The sequence below is a fragment of the Rhipicephalus sanguineus genome, chromosome 9, assembly GCF_013339695.2.
Source record: "Rhipicephalus sanguineus isolate Rsan-2018 chromosome 9, BIME_Rsan_1.4, whole genome shotgun sequence".
In the NCBI taxonomy this organism is placed as follows: domain Eukaryota; kingdom Metazoa; phylum Arthropoda; class Arachnida; order Ixodida; family Ixodidae; genus Rhipicephalus; species Rhipicephalus sanguineus.
This window is the reverse complement of record NC_051184.2, coordinates 21,652,177-21,673,378: the sequence shown is the minus strand read 5'-3', so window position 1 is coordinate 21,673,378 and position 21,202 is coordinate 21,652,177. Positions and strand designations below refer to the sequence as shown.

The following is a 21,202-nucleotide window of genomic DNA, read 5'->3' as shown; positions in this document are numbered from 1 at the left end:
AAATGTTTGAAGCCCGCGTACTTAGATTTAGGTGCACGTTAAAGAACCCCAGGTGGTCGAAATTTGCGGAGCCCTCCACTACAGCGTCTCTCATAATCATATCGTGGTTTTGGGACTTTAAACCCCAGATATTATTATTATTATTGGTCTCAAATGCATGCCTGTGAGAACTCATTGCACAAATAACCTTCCATGACTGATATGCGGTACAAATCTTCACTGGTTTCACTACAACAGGCAACGTCTGTAATCTAACAGCCACACATGTGATCTAGTCCTACATCTTGGCACTCATTACATGGCTCGAAAGCTGCAATGTTGCACTGCTAAACCCGAGGTCGCCGGTTTAATCATCGCTGCATTTCAGTGTGGGTCATACATAAAAACACTCCATTACTTAGATTTAGATGCATGCTGAAGAACCCCTAATTAACAGACCCTTTTCATGATTAACAAATGCACTTCTGTGCACTGTACATTTGCCCAACTAATGGTGGACGTTGTGGTTTAGCTGAAGACTACCTTATAGTTGCACATGCTGAGGTTTGTCTGTTATGCATGTTTATATGACAAGAGCCAACTCTACATTTGCCACGTCATAGTGCAAGCAAACTGCGCTCGTACATGCCGTTTGCCGAAATCACTGCAATGCCATTATTAGGGCAAATTGCACTGAGGGAAAGCCAGCTTTAAGACTCATAATAAAAGGAGGGGGGGCCTTTTCCCCCACTATGACATGTCTCATAATTAATTAAATTGCTGATGTAGAACCTCGGACTTTATAAATAATTTTTTTGATCGTTCAGAGGATATTCATAGACCTCTTCATCCACGACTATGTGAAACGCTTCGGGTTAGACGAAGAATAAAGCACCGCTTAAGACGGGACAAGGTGAAGACACAGACACGTCGCGTCTGAAGCGCTGTTTTATTCTTCGTCTACTATGCACCGACCAGCCCAATCAACCACACTGCTCAAGTTCGCTTCCGGTTAGCCTTGCTTCTGGACTTGCCTTCTTCTGGACTGTTCAGCTCCTTGAGAAGAAAGAGGAGTTTGCTCTGGGTCTGGTAGTGCCTAGCTTCGGCATTTGAGCATTTTCTGGCAGGTGAATAGAAAAAGAAAGAAAGAAGTCAAGAAAAGACACAGCTTGGCATTCTCTACAATCGAGATGAAGTAATTCAAACAGTGCGTTTATGTGAGCGAATTTTTCTCATTTGAAATGCAAAATGGAAGTACACTCAAACCTCGTTATAACGAATACGGATATAACGAATCATCGGTTATAACGAAGTAAATGAAGAATGGTCCTGTCATAGCTAAAGTGTTAAAATAAACGTTTATAACGAATTTTCGGATATAACGAAGTTATTTTCGTGGCAGATGCGATTTTGTTGAGGTTTGAGTATAGATGGAAATTTAGACAAGCAAGTTGTGCTTCAAAACGTGTCCACGATGGCCCAGAGATGAACGATAGTTGGATTATAAAGAGAGCATTAATTGAAGATGAGAACTGAGACAGAAGAATGTCAATGGAACAAATGTTTTGTTAAAGTGTCTTAGTCCTGGACTGAATTTTTCTGACCACCTTAAATAAAATGTATCTAGAACACTGCTTCTGTTAAACAGAATGCCATAGTGATCGCCATGCATCAAAGAGTTCGAGAATATTAGTTTTACGATTCTAGTTTATCCAGAAAAAAATGTTGTGAGCAATTTGAAGCTTGTGCTGGCAAAACAGGCATAAATACTGACATATTGTTAGATTCGACATCTTTAACGAGCATTTCTTATAGACTTACTGCGCTCACCAATACTAACCTTTTAAGTAAAAATATAATTGTCAAAACCGGACTTTAAAGAAGCTTGCACACCAAACAAACAAAAAGGGAGAGAGAAAACACTAGAACACTTTTAAAGATCTTATCAGACTAGTACGACAAATAATATTGCCTTATTTCCACGAGCTAACAGTCGGCATTACACTGAAGCAAACTAGCGAAAATTTTGGGGAAAAAATCGTAAGAAAATAAGATTTAAAAATTCGAGCATAATTTCATCAGCCTGGCTTGTAGGAAGCGGCAGCTTTTTTTTCACGTTTTTTTTTGTTTTTTTCATGATGATCGTTGCACATTTTTGCTTAAAGACACCATATATTGCCAGGATTGAATGGAATTTATTGACATAAAACAATTTACAAAAAATGTAAATGCATTTGAACCCCCTAGCGATATGTGGTTTTCAGTTAAGAGGGCACTGACTCGGTGCTTGTCAGAGCTCAGCCCAAAATAATTTTCTGGCTAAGCCCCTGGAAGGAACTGTTTCTAAACATAAACAACAACAACAACAACAAAAAAGACTTCTCCCAGTGCTACAATTCCCCTAAACCGAAACTGTTTACGAGGCAGATCACCCTTCGGTCGGTATTCACTACACGTACAACGGAAGCTGGCCCATCGCGAAAGCGAAATCCCCGCATACCCTAGCCGCCATTCCGTTGTCAAAAGCGACGAAAATAAACCATTTACCCAACGCGGACTCGCCGATCGACGTACGTCTATGCCGACTCCACCCCACAGTCGTCATGTACGCGAACACAACTCCGATTCACGCCTTATTAGCGAAACCTTAGTGATGCCCTTCTCGTTTCTTTCTGCCACCTGCCTTTAGTAATCGTAGCTTTGCGCCGGACGCGCGAACACTGGCACGAAAATCTGACAAAGACCGACAGCTAGAGCTAATAAAATGCAACCCGTCTCGCTCTGACGCCGCGGGCGGGCGGGCATTCCAACATGTAGCGACGGCAAAAAAGAGAAAAGAAAGACGCAGAGAGAAAAGTCACATTTGAAAACCCACGGCTGCGCTATTCACAATCTAGAAGATACTATACCGACAATTTTACCTTACCAGGTTGCTCTTTCGAACAGCTGAATGTTGTGTTCCGAAATCTGTCGGAATGAATGTTCACCTGCTCTTTTGTTGCCGAACTTATATGGGCTAGAAACTTTCGAGGGAAACCCGACATCGCGACACACGCGCAACATGACGATCAGTGCGACTTACCGACTTTGGAAGCGCGCGCGCGCGAAACTCGGCGGGCAACGCGGACAGCCTTCGCCAATCGCAGGACGCGATTTGGGTCACGTGCGCTCGCCCCACCAATGGGCTCGCGCGGCCACTGCGCGCGCGGCAAAATACCGTTATTTTTCTGCGAGATTCGTTACGCGCATGATCAACAGGTGATGAATGCCTCCTTGGTATGATATGCAGCATACGTGCAGCGTGAAATTGAAAAGGTAACTCCGTATTTCAAGCCAGCACAAAACTGCCGCGATAGCGAACGTACAGTACAGTACTGGAGGATTGAAACGCGACGTCGTTATTTTTATTTTATTTTGGTATAATGACTGCCATGAGCAACTGCATGTGATAACCGCATCATGTCTTGCAAGGGTAATGCTGTCTTTGATGTAAATGTCCGAATCAAAATTACGCCGATATGACGCGAACTGTAGAAGCTGGAAATGAAAGTATGTGCATTGCTTAGCCCTAGATTTTCGCGTTTCAGTGCGTAAGTACTGTATGCAAGTACGTAGCACGGCTGCGGCACGGCGCTAAAGAATGCCCCACGAACATCCGCCGGTGAAACTTCAGTTCGCAACGGTGATTACGGATAAATTATCGATCTACGCGGAGGGAAACCTGCGAGGGGTAATCTGGTGGTCTGGTCAATTTGCTCATAAAAGTAGCGCATAAAATTGTTTACGCTAATTTTATTCGTAGCTATGCGCCCTCCTGGAGCTGGAATAACTCAATATTATCATTCAGAGCAACATGTTATTTTTTTTTCTCACACTTTTTGGTTTCTAAAGGCCACATTCTTTTATTCTCTGTTTATTTAATAAGTTAATATGCAACAACTAGCTTTGCAATAAGTAATTCATAGTTGGGCAAGTTAAGCAAAATGAGGCATATGATGTGCTTAATCATTGGCGTAGCCAGGATGGGTGAGAGGGGGTCAACATACCCCCAAATTTTTCAGTTCTGCATGTGTATACATACACACACACATACAAATGCACGCACGAGCGTACTTACAGGGCAGTTGAACCCCCCTGAAAAGAATTTGACTACACCTCTGAGCTTAATAAATGAGCAAAGAAAAAACTGACTAATGTAATGGGTCCTGTTATTCTATTCTTCTGTCCATACTTAGTAAGTGTATCAAAAATATTGTTACTAATGTATTTGAAATTATATTTGCAACCTGTTTCACGTTATTACAGAAAACCTTGAATGCTCGCAATTCTATACGTGAACCATACTACTAATGATTCGCTAAATATGCTCCCTTTGTAGCTTTATGGCATGTCTAGCGGCTATGATGTCTAAAATACACACAAAACTGAATTTAAAGGGACACTAAAGGGTAAGATAATTTTTTTTGTATTAGTAACTTGTCCATCCGAAATACCACGAGCTGCAGGAGAGAAAACATGCAAAAAGAAGTTACAGGTAGCAATGCAGCCTTAACGTTCCCGCACAAACTAGCCATGACATCATAGATTTTGATGGCACGAGCTCAGGCCTACATAGTTCTTTATCGATAAAAATGAACTACATCTGGTAGTAAGGGAAGCAGAGACTTAACAAGTTTCATGAAACTTCACTGAGTAATGAGGCCAAAAGAAAAAGAAACCAATTTGAAATCTGTGACATCACAGTGACATTCGGTGCTAAGGTTACTAAAATTTGAAAAATGAAACCTTGACCTTCGTTTTCTCTTCTAATAATGAATCTACGATGGCTAAATTAACGACAACAGTGTTCTCAAAGAATAACTAATCAGTATATACGTTTAATTACGGTATCACTTCAGTGTCCCTTTACAGACATATAAACACATGCAAGTGATGCATATGCGAAGAACCCAATTTGCATAAACACCTACATGATGAGCTGCCGTTCTCTTTCCTCCGAGTTCCACCGAAGTTCGTTCAGTTCGAGAATTTCCTTGTTGAGGAATTTGTTTTGCACATGGAATGCTGCAACTGCATCCTAAGATAATAATTTAAAAAAAGATGGGGGGGACAAAAGGGCTATGAGAGTTGGCATTAGGAAATCTCCTCAACCAATCAGACTCCTGTATTCATAAATGAGCCTCCACTTGAATCTCAAGCTTAAGTTTACTGAGCAGTCAAGAGCACAGCACAGTGTTTTGACTAAATATGTTACATGTCACTAACATTTTACAGTGGTTCTTACGAAAAGTACTGCCTTGTTCAGGAACACATCTTTGAATATGCAACAAAGGCAGTTAGTTCAAAGATATTCAACTACAAATAGACAGAGGGTCTTAATGAAACATTGAAGCTACTTTAAATCAAGATACAGCACTGTCATTCGCTCTCTTGAGTTGAAGTGGAGTGTCAGTTGAGGAACAATCTATAATACAGGCATAAAATAGCATGGGTATTGAGGTGGTAACAATGGCAAAAGCATAAGTGTCATGTGCAATAAGCGAGGAAGCCTGCAGTTTCAGTGTGAAAAAAAAGCTGCTGGGACTGCCAAGGCAAGCTTTTCAAACTATGTAGTGCTTCAGAAGAAAGCGTTACAGCCTGCCCCAGGTTGTTCAGCAGTCCACTACACAGAAAAAATATTTAATAGCATTGTCCCAGCTTTGTTACACTACGGGAGCTTGCTCATTGTCGCAATAAATTGCAATTTCGGTGTTTTGTTGAGGAACCTGTAAAGCTTTGCAGATGTGCATAGGAACAACCACAGTAGACTCTCAGTGAATCTCTTACATGGAACAGCTGCCTCTAATATGACTGGTTTCATAGCTGAATACTACAGCCCTGTTCATCTCTCAGTAAATGAAACTCCTCCTAAAGGGAACATATTTTTTTGGTATCTTCAGGTTCCATTTAACGAGAGCAAAGGTTAAAGGCGGGAATGATGGTTACAAAACAGAGGAACGTCGCACGTGCCTTCAGTTGCTCTATCTCCTCGGCCATCTTTGCCATCTGGACTCGACAGGCGTTCTCTTCCGCCTGCTCGGCCTGCATTATGGTGGCCTGCTCTTCCTTCTTCTCCTCCTCGATGTCGTGCAGTTCGTTGGTGAGCGACATGAGAAGCCTGTCTTTTTCTTTCAGCACCTCCTGGTACAGGGAACTCTGGTCTTTTAGCTCATCGAGCTCCCTCTCTACAGAACTACGAGAAGAAGAGATGCGCATCAAGGTAAATGGAAAGGTAAAGTCCAATTAGAAGGGTATGATTTGACTTGCTCACATGTGACATGCTATGGCTTCTCTCTCTCTTTCTTTTTTTCAAAGTGACACTGCCGTGAAGCACTGACCCAGTTTATACAAATACATTATAGTTTGAGAACTCTATTGACATTGATTTTATGATTATAGGCAGTTATTAGAGGAGTAAACGAAGGTCAACATTTCAATGTTGAATTTCATGCCAAAACCCCAGCACGTGAATATCAGTGCGATGTCAAAAATTTCCAAGTCTCCTTTTTTGTTTTTTCAACCATATTATCTTTATAATATTTCCTGAATCTTGCTATGTGTAATCTATGGCTCTCTTTGAACACAACGCAATTCATTTTCACTGATAAAAAATCATGTAGGCCCTAGCAGACACTGTCGAAATATATGATGTCATGGCAAGCTGTTGTGAAAACTTCCAAGGCAGCGTTACCTGTATTTGCTTTTTCTGAGATTTATGCCTTGCCATGCATATCCTCACGGCAAGAATGGTGCATTGTGGAATTACAGAAGGGTAACTTACTGGTAATACCAGTGAAATCGTGCTTTTCTTTAGGGTCACACGCTTTAAGCAAAACTATGCTAAAGTGAAAAGTTATTAAGGCAACTACAAATGGCAGTTGCTTATCCTAAGGCCCGATTCACACAGCCGTCAAGATCTGTGTCACAGCACTGGCATCCATCATGAAACACTGCTTTCTGGTCAGTCTTTCCCGAAGAATGACATGCCTGTGATGTTTTTCAATGCTGTTAACGTTGCTGGCATCAAATTTTTAAAGAAAAAGCTGTGAGAAAATTCTATCTCATGACATGCACAGACGCCACAACCAAGATGTGACGGCAGAAAGGCACTGACAAAGGCCCAAGGACAGAAAATGTGAAATTTAGGTACAGTAGACACTTGATAATTCAAACTTGGGGAGACCTCATGATTTTGTTGGATTTACTATCAGAAGTTTGAATTACCAGAAGTTCTCATAAGTATGACTCATGGCAATATAACTAGCGTAGTGGTGTTTATTGTTTCTCAGTACTGCGGCAACATCATAGATATCACTGCATGATTGCCAGTAAAGGTTTTAGATGTCGACGATCATACTGGTACCTGTTATTATACAACACGTGCATGCGTGTGTAATTGACAAAATGTATTGCATCCTGTGACAGCTGGTAGCCCTTTCCCATTGTTAGGACGCTTTCACGCATGACTCCAGTGTAATGCGGCAGCAGACCATGCCCAGACCGTTTTGGCCTCTTTTTTTTTTCTTCTTTGGTCAGCGTGGGATTGTTGGTGCGTGCGACTTGGCTAGTTTGGCCGGTGGGCAATCGGCTTTATTTGCGACCGTTAGTGGCAAAAGAATGCGACTGTTCAGCTAGAAGCAACAAAGGCAGCAGATATTTCTGGTAGTGGAAAAGCAAAAACTTTGAATGAACTGAAGTAGTGCAGTGGGGCCGCTTGAATGAAGCGGCTTTAAAGTACATTGAAAACATAGTAGGCCAACCGAAAATTTTAAGATTTGTTTGAATTAACTGAAAGTATGAATTATCAGTTGAATTATCAAGAGTCTACTGTACTTGTCCTCGTAACCTTAGTATCTGTAATCTATTCCATGCTTTAGCGCATTTCCAAAGCTTATCAAGCAAAGGCGCGGCCACTTACCATCGCCTGTTCTGCGTGGTTTCAAGCTGGACCTTGCACATGTACAGCTCATTTCTGAGCTCAAGAAGGAGCTTGTCCTTCTCATGAAGCATCCGTGTGTAGTTCTCATTGCTTGAATTTGCATAGAGCTTGTTGCTGCAAAACAAGGATCGGTTTTAACTCTGCTGAAAAGGGTAGCAGAGTTGACGTAGATAAAATGTTGATACAAATCTACCAGTGGCGTAACCAGGAGAGGTCGGGGTGGTCACCGTCACCCCCCCCCCTCCGGAAGTTTTTCAATTTTGCATATGTACGTATACACGCACACATACAAATATACATAAAGTATGGTTGAACCTGACCAGCCGTGACCATAAAGTATGGGCATGGCTTGCAAGTACGTCAGTGTTGCCCTATCACAGGACACTCGCGTGTTTATAAAAATATTCAGTTATAAATTAAGCGCTCAACCAAGTGCCCTAAAATTTCGCAAGCTTGTTTGTGAACGCACAAGGATTAACCCACAGAACACAGATTATCGTCGAAAATTGGGTGTCATGGCCCCTTTAACCAGTTATGCGTGATGAAATTGCAACAGTAAGAAGTGGCGAAGCCACCAATCCCTTCTGCCAACCCCTTGGCTACACCATCGCTGTTCTACATCAGTCCCAGTCAACAGTACAGGCTGTACATAGTACGTCAGGAGGCAGGATGCCAGTGAAAGAGGCAATGTGGTCCATCTGAAATATCACTAAGCAAAGAGAACAGCTCACAGGGTCTCTTGTTCCCTGCTTCCCAGCTCCAGCTGCTGTCGGAGGACCTTAATCACTTCCTTGCTCGCCGTCAATTCGTCGTCTTTACACTGGAGCTCCTCCCGTAAGGCACTTGTTTCACGTTCCAGCTTTAAAGAAAGTCGACACGAAAAGAGTCAACAAAACGCAGGAAATAAGTCACATCTACTATACTGAAGATAACTGTAGTGACGACACACGGCAGGACACGACTGAGGACAACGAACGCATTCAACCCATGCCACGCAGGACTCATTTATTCCAGTGTGCGCTCGCATGTATATACAGTCAAAGGTGGCGCCATCTCTTGATTATCAGACGCAAACAACTGAGGGCACCTAGAGTCGACCTTTGACAGTGCAATAACAGATCCGAGGTTTGGGTGAGCTGGTGTACGCTGATTTTACGAGGAAGTTCTCATTTTCAACTGTAGTGCAAGAATACGCAGTGCAAGTAGCAGTTGCGTGTGCCTGCTCTTATATCGCACTATGTTTTATTCGAAATTGTTAATCTATACCAACTCGCCCAATTTTGTGATTCGCGCAAGGAATATGTGGGGACAAAGAAATTGTTTCACTCAGTTTCCATCGCAACTTTTCAATGATTGTAATGAATTAACTTTCCAAATAAGCTGTTTCAACGACACATCAGCGGTGTCTATATCCGCGTCCAAGCAGCGGTTATCTTTGTATTACAGGATCAGATTTCAAAGGCCATACTTTTACTGTCTGCGTGTGCTGGAAGCAGTTTAGGAGCCATAAATGCGTCATAGATGGCACATTCTCGACATCAACCACACGACATGTCTCCTACCTAGTATTCTTGGATAAGCCACTTTGCGTTTAGGCCTGTTTTGAAGAGGCAACTACTTGTTGGCATGAACACATCTGGTAACCCTAGGCATGAGTAATGTTCCGCGATAGACAACAGCATTGAAGCACTAAACAAGAAGCGCAAATGGTGCAGATATGCACGAAAAGTGAGCTGTGGTACAATTACAGGGACATGTTGCCACAACACATGGCCCTCCATGTTGTGTAATTTCACACGTAACTTTCTTTGACCTTGTAATGCTATCCAGGTTTTTGACAGGACCGACTAGCTAATCTACTGTGCTATTTAAAGGGGTACTGATACAAATTTTTGAACGTGAGTTTACTCTGCCATACAAACCTCCTCTATACAGAGACGGCTGTGAGCAAGTGTGAAGCTCAGTAAATGCTGATAAGATACCTTATTTTGACACTAAGGTCGTTTTTCACATGGCGCACCTACTGACATCCACACTATCGTGACGTCAGGCTACAGTGTAAATTCTGGTGACCTCGTGCATCAATATGGCGTCAGGTACCAAAACATTCAAAATGGGCGCCTGCGGGTCACCAGCGGAGCAACGGAACAAAGCGGCCATGGAAATGTCATGATATCTTGCGTGAGCATGTGATTACAAGCTCATACTATGTTGTGACGTCAGGGTACAGTAGGAAACGAAACTAGCTTTTAAAAACATACTATAATTACATTTTCAGGGTGCACTCAAGCTTACCAATACTTTTTCTAGGCTTTTGAGAGATTGGCCTTTCATTTGACACACAAAAAAAAAGACAAGTGAAAATTTTCGTGACAGTATTGCTTTAAATTGGCATGCAACTTCCTATATTAATTCCACAATCCAGCCCCCCCTCGCAACATATACCTCTTTGCACTTGCAACAGACTCCTTCGTGGAGCTTTCGCAGAATAGGCGGTGCCGAGGTGAACATCTCGACTTCCACCTTTGGCCGAGCCCGAAACGAGTCCTGCAGCTTTTTCTTGAAGGACGTGAAGACTGCCGGCGACTTTAGCTTGGAAGGCGACGACGGAATGTCCCAGTCTTCATACTCGTAACTGTCGTCCTCTTCTTTCGTGTAGAAGTGGCTCAGTCCTTCAGTCTTTCCGTCTGCAAAAAGTTTCGGCAACATTGAGAAATGTCGCGTCACATTCATTACGGCACGATATGCTGGGACGTGTTGTCACGTAGTTGTGGCTGGAGAGAATACGGCAACCAGAAGTGAAAGTTAACAAGCGATGTCTTTATCCCTTTGCGACATGTGTTCTGATCGACTGCCTATAAATGTGTGAAATTTACATAATTTGATGCCAAGGTTCTGGAGACCAAATTTAAGGCAAGTGGAAGCATTAGAATAAATTATAGTGTACTCTTTTACAGCAATCAGTTGTAATTACAACATAAATATTTATGTAGTTATTGCATAGTCAGTCATGCTGTATTTCTTCATAACCCGAATTCAATGACCCACTCAAATTACATGTGACAGTTACCTGCTAGCAGCGAGCATTCCTACAAAGGTAAAAAAATATTTTGAAATTCGTGCCGAAACTCCCCACATGCAACGTCTCGTTAAACATTGTGCTGCCTTCACCGAAGAGACTATGTGTAGCAAAATATTTAACCCAGAGTGATATTAAAAAAACCTTAGGGAACAAGAACGTTCCATTTACCATTAGCTCAGTGTTTGTGGTCTCTTCCTTGCCAACATTTCACAGAAATGGCAAAGTTAAGTCACATCTTCAAATGAGGACAATGTGTCGCAAAGGTTTATAGGGCAGACCTCTGCCTAGCTGAACAAGAAACACTCTTGATACAATGCGAACGGTGAGCGCAGTAGTCGGTTGTCGAAAATGTGATCTACAAGTCTAATATGCCAGCTGTTTATAAATGAGTCTGGATACATTTCAGCACAGTCGATGGTGCCCGCGTATGTTCTGGAATGCGCTCAGCTATTCGCATAATGCATGCAATAGGATTAGGACAATGGAAAGCACTTGAGAAGGTTTCGATACTTTCGGGTGTGACTTGTGCTTAGTGGTAACGCATGCTACACTTTTAGGCAGTGTAACCGTAGTGGCAGTGAAAAAATAAAGACAAGTACGCATGTCAGTATCATGTTATCACAACAAGCAGTTGATTCAAGTGGATTACATAAATCTTGCTGAGAGGCTCTGTCTGGATTAACTTTGAACATTCCAATAAATATTAAGTTACGCGACTAGCGAAAATGAAAGTGTGACAGAGCGATGACTAGATTCCTTTACGCATCTGATTTTTAAAAGAGAGATAACAAAATTGCCCGCATCCTGCTTTACAAAAAAAAAGAAGCATGCAGTGAGAGAGAAATTGAAAGATTGAAATCCGTGTTTGGGACACAAGGAAAATGACGGCTCTTATGTAATTATGTCTTAAGTGACTGAAAAAAACCTAGCTATTACAACCAAGCTTTTTGCTATATTGTGACATATCTCATTCTAATGTGTACAATGATTGTTGAATGAAAGTGATTAAGAAAAATGTGACCTAAAGAAGAACCTATTCTCAGCTGTTAGCTAGAACACATACCTAACAATAAAAAAATCAGCCTCTTTAGGAATAATATATAACTTTCGAAAAGAAACAATAAATGCACTGAAGCTAAACATTTCTTTTAGCCTTGCAGCAAAAAAAATGCCAATAATAAAAGAAAAAAGACTGATTGTTTACCCCAAACATACAATCACAATAAGGTTGAAGCTGTCTTTTAAAATCAAAGACGCCACAAATAAACAAGGACCAACCTTCAGCTACACACTGTTCCAAGCAGGCAAGTGTGGTTAAAGAGAATGGAGTGTGAGCGTTCTATAAACATCGCTTAGTTTTTTTTATTAAAAAGAAAATAAGGCGTTTGTACTCACCGTCGCTGCTCAAAGACCGTTGCTTCTTTTGAAACGAGTGTTTGAAGTTGGAGAGCACGTTGGAGGCAGGGGGAGCTGGCGGCGCCTGCACCGCGACGTGCTCTCCCACAACGGTCGTGGGGCACTCGACCGGCGATAAGAGCAGTCCCCGGTCAGTCTCCTCGCTTTCAGAGACTTCCTCGGCCTGCGGCGGCTTCTTGTGCAGAAGTCCACTTGTCGCCTGCAACGATAGTTGCCACCCACTGTATATATACGCCGCCCACTTGTCGATACAGTGACAGAACACAAGACAAAATAGGTCAAGTGTATTTTGTTTGAATGAATGAAGCTTTATTTCCAATGAACAGTTGCACAATGGAGGAGGGTGAGAAAAAGGTCGTAGAAAGACGGCTTCAGAAACCTCAACCTTTTTAAAGCAGCGAGACAGGTCGGCAAAGCATACAATAAGAAGTAATAGAAAAAGGACAATAAAGGCATGACTTTGGTGTAGCATCTAAATGTAGTGTCGGCACACGCAATAAACGCTGCTGATGCATATACATTTACAAATGCGGGTATGCTGTAATAAAATTGCCAGCAAGAAAAAAGCAATGGCAATCACAACAGAAAACAGTACATAACGATAGAAATGCATCCTCAAAAGCACTTTTAAAAAAAACAGTTTGAGTAGACAAAATAAGTAAGTCACTTAAAATAAGGAATAATACAGACAAATCAGACTGTTTAAACTGTGAAATATCAATACCCAATTTACAAAATTTATTCCACGTCTACCACAGTAAGCTGGGCCAGATAGCGTAATGATTCCATGTCACAGCAGCTTCTCGAGCTTCATCAGTGGTCAGAGTTTGGCTCGGCCAAAACTTACCATCATAATCGACTGGCCATAATAAGAGTTGTAGGACACAAGTAAGCGCCAGGAACTGCTTTGTTAATATACGCACCCTGAGCTCATCCTCTCATCAACATCAGTTGTTTTCTTGCTTGATAGATGGAACAAAACTATGGTCCCTTGCACATCAACAGGCAGCAGTTGTATCTTCCACAGAGGCATGTGTGAGTGCACATGTAATTTTTTTAAGCTAGTTCAGCACAAGCGTGAAGATTTATTGTGTTTTAAAGTTACCTGATCTCAAAATATTAAATTATTACAATCAAAGTACCAAGTAGCAAACGGAATACGGTGTGATCTACATATCTAATAAATCAAAGTGACAGGTCTTTGATAAAGCGCAGGTGTTAACAGGTCAGTCAGGAAAATCGCAGAAATTGTCACACGAATGATTAGACACATGCTGTCTCAGCAATGCATGAATAGGCAAGTAAATAGAGTTCAAGGCAAGCTTTGGCTGCGGAGGGGCCCGTTGTAACACCTCACACATGCGGCCTGGGTCAAATAAAGCCTTAACCGATATCGCACAAAGATGTGTGCTGTACACATCTTCCTATCAGTGAAGGGTGAGCTCACACTACTTCCTGGACAAAAGCACGAGGCTGCGTTGTCTGCACAGGGAGCAAGCTGCTTTTACACATCTACTCGAACACGCCCACCAACTCACACACTGACGAATCAATCACCCAAGATACTCATTAACAACAGTTCATGCGTCATCTATAAAGCGATAACCAGCACTCACCCTAGCAAGCCCAATGAATGACGGAAAAAATAAAGAAGGGAGGTTTCAGGCGCTGACCGCAATCCACGTCACCCGCCTCTGAGCCGACAGCGGTGACATAAACATGCCTTCCCCGTCTCCGGGAAAGAAGAAATGACAGATAAGGACGGCTTTCCTGAAGACCGACGCTCTTCTTATCTCTGGACGGTTTTTTATCTTGGTTTTGCTCACAAGGATACAGGTAAACCTGGAAGAATGCCGGAGATCGTTTGTTTGCTCAGACTACAAACTCTGGTTATCTCGACTCGGCGGCACGTTCTTCTCAAGTTTCGCTCTGTAAGCTTGTATCTCTCAAGAGCGCTTTGGGAGTCATCTGAGTAACTTCTTGCAGCTTAGATGCTATAAGAAGAAAGTGCAAGGCACTTTTAAATGTAACATAGTGATACCACCATGCTGCATATTGCGCTTTCACACAATATGCTTCAGCTATCTCTACCAGTGGCATCAGCTGCAGGGAAGCAGGAGTGTGCTTGACCCCTCGACCACATGACCCCAGTTCTATCACTGATACCATAAAAGCATCTGGTCCCAAACATATTGCATCTGTGTATTGATAATAGCCTTGTATACCAGACAGCCTTCCGTTTCTTTTCCAAATTTCTATTCATTCGGACTAGAGAGCTTTCTTTAAGAATCAGTCACAGGTGAACATTCAGCTAATATCCAAGCAGCTCAGAAACGCTTGAAGACTGCTCAATAAAACACAAGACAACCAATGAGTTTATAAAGTGAAGCAAAAGTTCCAGTGTTGACCAAAGCCTTTGATCAATGGTGGGCTTCGGGAGCTGTAGCTGATTTTTACTGGCCAAGTGTGCAGCCCTTAGCAGTAGCTTTATACTGAGAAATATTTTAGGAGTGTGCGAATAGTGAAATTTCATCGCGAATCGAATAGTGCCGAATAGTGGCCAAAAATATCGAATATTGAATCGAATATCGAATAGTGTATATTTACACGAAACGTGTACCGCCAGTTGCGGAAAGATAAAAGAAAAACCGGGGACGCTACGGCGTGGTGACAGCTTTATTACGTGCTTGTTCGGGAGGGTCTTCAGCTTTTGTGGGCGTGCAACCACATTGATAGAAGAGCCGGCATTCCAGTCAGCAGCGCCTCTCCTAACCTCTTAACGACTAATAGAGGGAAGGGGGGTACGGTAGTAGTTTTTTTTTCTATGATCGAGCAATACGGCTCATCTGACAAAAATAATATTGTGCTTCATCGTCATGAGTGCTGTGGGTCCAAAAATCTTTGGGCGCCCGTTCACAGCAGCGTTTCAACTGCGCCGGAACAATGGGACACTAAACGAGTGGTGCAGTGCAACACAGCGTGAACAAATTTTCACATGTGAAGCCAACCACCAAGGGTTTTGTGGGCCAAAGTCTGGACGTTTTACCGCGCTTGCGGAATACGCGAACGAACTACGTAAGTCTGTGCCTTCGTTTCGGATGCAAAGTTGTGAAGGGCTTGACAGTTTTCTCACGTTTTTTTTTTTACCTGCGGAAATGATATAATCTTCTTTAAAGTAAACATGCGCTCGCTTTTGAACCAGGATATTGGTGAAAGTTTTAACGAAAGGCCTACTCACGTTAGCGTTAGTTTTAGCCACCTCACCCTAACGAAGTTGTGCCACAGTCCTCTCTCGCGTTATAGATATTCGTCCTGTCAAATTATTCGAAACTTCAAATATTAGCTATTCGAAATTCGAATCGAATTATTCGATTAAGTATTATTCGATTCGAATTCGGAACTCGAATACATATTCGCACACCCCTAAAATATTTATGTACTTTGATGTGCCTAACAATTTATATAACGCTATAATATACCTGTAGCATTATGTAGAATATACGTAGTGCTTGAACGTATTTATTTGCCTTCACCTGATCTTGTTTGTGTCTTGACTTGCTCTTCACATTTAAGGTTATACAAGGCCTCACTCAACACTTTATGTCACTAACGAGTAAGGTTGCCATACTGTGGGGATAAAACGTTTTACAGGCACTTCATCGCTTCGAAGGAGTACTGACACAAAATTTTGAAGGCGAGATAACTTGAGGGGTAGATTTCTGCGGAGACACAAACATCATTTACAAAATATCAGCAGCTAGTACAGCCTAGAACATATTTATAATAAATTTTAAAGCACATGTCGCGCAACTGCACGCGAATGCCCCACCTCACGACATCGGAACCAACTTGTTTTTAATGTAAAAATCCAACAACCACCTGCATCACGAGTTTGTGATGGCTGCCATGATCCTCGTGAGTGCTCTCTCCTAGCAGACCTTTTCAGTGGAATATGGGATCACCTCCTTTACGGACTTGCACAGGATTACAAAGGCCGACGTCCCTGCCTCGGCAGTGCATTTTTGGGGGGTCACGCATATTTACAACATCCCAAAGGAGATTATAGCGACACCCAAGGAGCATTCGTTGAAAAGAGCTGTCAATGCGGCGTTCATGTGCACGCGGTTTTGTGTGCTCACATAGCCAGCCATGCTTACATAAAAACAATGCTGCGTACCACCTCACTCGGTGCTTTCTGAAACTGGGTGCTATAAAAGTGTTTCCAAATAATTAGCCATCGCGACTCGAGCAAACGAGGTTTCAGGCCATGATAAGTGGGTCATTAGCTATTTACTGCAACAGAAAAAACAAGACGTAAAATTTTTGTGTCAGTACTATTACTTTAAGATGGATTCACATACCTGCGAGGACGAACATGTGTCAGAGACTGAGCGGCTGTGCTTTAGGTTGAGGTTCCTCTGAAGGCTGAATGCTCGACGATACCGCTGCAGTTCTTGCAACCAGTACAAGCTCGCCTGGCGGTCTTTGGCTTCCAAGTGGTACTGCCGCTGAGGCGTTCTACGAAAGTACCAGAGCAGAAAAATCAACATGACACGGTTCGCTTGTCCCACATAACAAAGGCTGATAGAGAGAGCCAAAAGAAAGGAAACGACAGCTTGTAAATGTAGTGCATGCAGAAACATCGTAACCGGTCATCAGAATGTCTGTAGAGTCAGTGCAGTTTACCTTTATGGAGCAACAACGGTGCATCTCACGAAAAAAGATTTGAGAGGTTTATCAATGTAGGACATATTAGCACAGACACGTATACCACATGTTTACCAGTATATCACATTACAAGTCGTACACACGAATTGCGGCGCTAGTAGTGACACCTTTTGATTAGGAGTTGAATCATAGCGTGTGAAACTTTCATTGTAATGTACAACCACGTCCCAGACGTCTGCAGATGTGTACACTGTCTGCAGCGACATAATCAAAAAGGAACGTTTTCCTCTTTTTTCAAACATGTGTGCAGCACACACATGCACCTCAAAAACGTTTCTATGCTGTCATAGTTTCATTTCATCATTTAATTGCAAGGTTTCTCCACCAGATCCTGCATACGGCTTCCACAATTCTGGTGCGTCTATACTTCCATAGTTTCATGCTATTTTTAAACTTTCTATTTAAAGCATATCGTGTAATGCATTTAGTGTGTTCACAGATCATGCGGTCATGACTGTTACGTATCTCGAAGTCCCATTTTAAAGCTCCCTTTAGAAACTCAAGTATTCAAACCGTAGAAACCAGTACACGAGTACCATAATCCCTTCCTGTTCAGATAAAACAGGGATATGAAAGAGCTTCTATAGTGTTATCTCAGATGGCAACATTAGATGTACAGGGTCGACCACATCTAAGCTGAACACCTCATTAGTATTCAAACCGGTAAAACTAGTACGTTTCTTATACTTCACGAGTGCAATGCCCGTTATAGAACGTCTAATCATTGTGTCGACAAACACAGTAATGGTTTTCCGAATTATGTATTAAACAACAGCTTCAATGAGGTCTTGAATACTAATGAGGTGTTCAGCTTAAATGTGGACGACTCTGTACATGTAGACATACAACTATAAAAGAAGTTTGATTATGATATCGCGTTTTGGAGTTGTCCATACCAAGTGTCTGATTTAATTGGTGAGACAAAAGAGACGAAGCACCATGTTTTTTTCAAAGCCGCCACTGTCAACCAATACAGCAGCAAAGTGCTGTCACACATTCAAAGAAAGCGCAGGTGCTTGCAAGAACAGATCCAAGGTACACAGAAATCGGAAGACTCGCACGAATATTGCGCAAAGCAGACACTTTTTTTGTTCGTCTCCTTCTTTCGCAGCTAGCAGTTGAGAGGTGTGGTGCGACCAACGTGTACCGATCGAATAAATAATTCAAGGAATGTCGGCGGGCGGCGAAGGCGCGTACAACGCGACGGCAAACCCAGCGACCTCCAAAAAAAGAAACGCCGAGCAGTCGTAGGTGTCGATCGACAAGAAAAAAAAAGAATAATAAGACGAAGCATCCACTTCCCCGGCGCGGCTTACTTGCGCAGTACGATGGCAACTCTTTCCGCAGGAAGACTTAATTCGGTTCAGTCGCGAACGCCGTTTTCACCCTCACCTGGGAACAATCGGCGCAATACGAGTCGCGCGATCAATCGATACAGCTATCTATTGTACTTGTGTAATCCTCGTTTCAAAAGGGAGGCGTTAATTTCGAGCGCTCGACATGATAGGCTCGCGCGTGTACAGCTACAGTAAAGTATTGAAAACCTCGTTTCTATTATATTTCTACTTGACACTTGGCGAGCTTCCCTGCAGGAGTAAACGGTATTGCGATCTTCGGGGCAATCAAACAGCAGGCAGTCAACTTCGCGTTCAAACACGAAAGTGTCAATCACAGACACGTCGCACTGACATCTGGGCACGCAAGCAGGTGGGCGAGACGAAACGATCAGGACCTGAAGTAGGTTAATGCGGCGTGGGTTTGCAGTACTCCCTGTCAAACACGACAAAAGCTTACCCAATGCCGCAAGTGCAACTAGCGAGTAGTCCGCACGCATGTGTAGAGATTGACGTCGCTTTGGAAAACTCACCGGATCACAAAGACTCCCGGCTTCTCCCAGTTCGTCACGTCGAGGTAGAAACTGGCCGACTTGATGTCGATCTCGCCTATGGGGTTCGCGTCGTCGGGATCGCGGTAGTAGTAGAGCTTGCAGTTGCTCTCGACGAATTCAAACCAGCGGCGTTTGTAGACTTTCACCAGGCTCGTGCTGCTCAGCTTGTTCAGGAAGCCGCACAGCTGAACGCTGGGCGCCGCGGACCGTGACGCCGGCGCGGACGTGGGCACGCTAGGCTGCAACAACTCGCCACCGGCAGCCGCGCTGTCGTCTTCGTTGGAGAGCGCGATCACGTTGTTGTCAGTACCGTCTCCACCGCTGCAGTCACCTTTGTCGCTGGCCATTTCGGGCGCATTCCACTGCGCGACAGCGAGCCGTGCAGTTGGGGGAGTAATCGGAGACGGACAGTAGGAAGCCAGCGACGCTGACCGTTCAAGCAACGTCGACGTCGGCAAACAAGACGCGATCGAGACCGCGCGGGGTCACGATGCTAGACGCTCGGCTCCGGGAATCGTTTCGTCCTTGGGTGCCGTTGTTTCGAGCGAGCCGCGACACATTATATTGCGCCCGAAGGGATCTCGGACCGCGTTTACCGTGTCAAGATCCCCACGATCACTTTCATGTTTACAGCTGCGATGCACACGCCCACGTGCATCCAGTTGAACAAGCCAATAGATCGACACCAATAGTTGCTCAGTTTCGTACTCAACGTTTCATCTCTTAATTTTTTGTTATTGTGACCATTGAAGCTTCTTTATAATTATAAAATTGGTCAAAGTGCTATTTATTACTTGTTTGCAGGAAGTTTTCTATCTGCAAGAGTACCATTGGTGCCGGACAGCAGCAGTAGTTTTCGCTTACTTTGCAGGTCTCTTAGGAAATCATGTTTTATATTATCATACATATGCTAAATATTTCACTTATTGCGATAATCTTGGTCATGTATTTCCCAAATATCAAAAACTTTTCTTGCTTGCTCTTTCGAAACCGAAACTGTTGCGAAACTGTCAATAGACTATACGAAACCGAAACTGTTCAAATTTTGGTTCTGGTTTGAAGCGTCTTGCGGCCGAAATATCCGCAAACATGGCAGCACCTTCTCTCATGCTCGCAATTCTGAATTAAAGCGTTCGTTATGTCAAGCTTTTCTCTCCCCCGCATGAGGAAAACTATTTAGAGTAAGTAGTTTGAGTGATGAATATGTTTAATTTGTGTCTGAGCGCGCGTTCGTCGGCGCCCTTCGCGTGTGATGTGCCTGTTAAATTGACTTCTGTGATTTTACGTGCTAAAAGCATGATTTCATTGTGAGGCACTCCGCAGGGAGGACTTTGTTATGTCATACCACCTGGAGTTCCTCTCCTTACACTTAAGTTTAAGTAAGTGAGTGAGCTGAACAACTTTATTGAACGATTCGGCAAAACAAGGAGAGGGGAATGGGGTGGTGACACGCATTAGCAATAAATGACCTTATGGTGGGATTGCGCGTGATCGAACTATAAGGTTAATGAAGTGTGTGTGTGTGTGTGTGTGTGTGTGTGTGTGTGTGTGTGTGTGTGTGTGTGTGTGTGTGTGTGTGTGTGTGTGTGTGTGTGTGTGTGTGTGTGTGTGTGTGTGTGTGTGTGTGTGTGTGTGTGTGTGTGTGTGTGTCAACTTAGAAATGCCAGCACGAAAAGATGTACTGCTACGTTTGCAAATATTTCGGCCGCGAGACGCTCCCACGATTTGGTCACCTATCGACGCGCTAGAAAAGTATACATCGTGTCATAGTAGAAGTCTACGCTGTCGTTTACCATCGCTGAATTTTTATTTATACAGAGCTGGTCTGCTACCCTCCCCTCTTTGTTCTTATTGTAGGGAAAATGAAACAATAGAACACTTTCTGATCTCTTGTCGAAAGTTTTCCGCATTGAGAAAGCTATCTCTAGAAACACCGTTACGCATCATTGGATTAGATCTAACACCTTCATTTACTATCCCAAGGTGCACCGACCCTTGCGCACAGCGATGGGAAAGTATGCGAGGCCGTTCAAGATTTCATAGCACAGTCAACGAGGTTTACACTATAACCACGGATCCAAAACTTCATAATCAAGCAAAACAGGCTCCATTATATTTTTTTATGTATTCT

At 43.0% G+C, this 21,202-nt stretch overlaps 1 protein-coding gene across 1 annotated transcript in view; it reads right to left on the bottom strand.

Annotated features, from left to right (window-relative positions):
• Nucleotides 1-19,741, bottom strand: part of LOC119404742 (TBC1 domain family member 2B) — a 177,964-nt gene extending 158,223 nt beyond the window's left edge. The window contains exons 1-9 of the mRNA XM_037671410.2: nucleotides 19,051-19,741; nucleotides 16,817-16,973; nucleotides 12,435-12,654; nucleotides 10,403-10,644; nucleotides 8,689-8,816; nucleotides 7,937-8,071; nucleotides 5,989-6,211; nucleotides 4,950-5,056; nucleotides 1,014-1,099 (exon numbers count right to left, since the gene is read on the bottom strand). Of these exons, the coding sequence (XP_037527338.1) occupies nucleotides 1,014-1,099; nucleotides 4,950-5,056; nucleotides 5,989-6,211; nucleotides 7,937-8,071; nucleotides 8,689-8,816; nucleotides 10,403-10,644; nucleotides 12,435-12,654; nucleotides 16,817-16,973; nucleotides 19,051-19,418 (1,666 nt within the window). The 5' untranslated portion in view covers nucleotides 19,419-19,741. The remainder of the gene's footprint in view (nucleotides 1-1,013; nucleotides 1,100-4,949; nucleotides 5,057-5,988; nucleotides 6,212-7,936; nucleotides 8,072-8,688; nucleotides 8,817-10,402; nucleotides 10,645-12,434; nucleotides 12,655-16,816; nucleotides 16,974-19,050) is intronic.
• Between the last annotated feature and the right edge of the window lie 1,461 nt (nucleotides 19,742-21,202).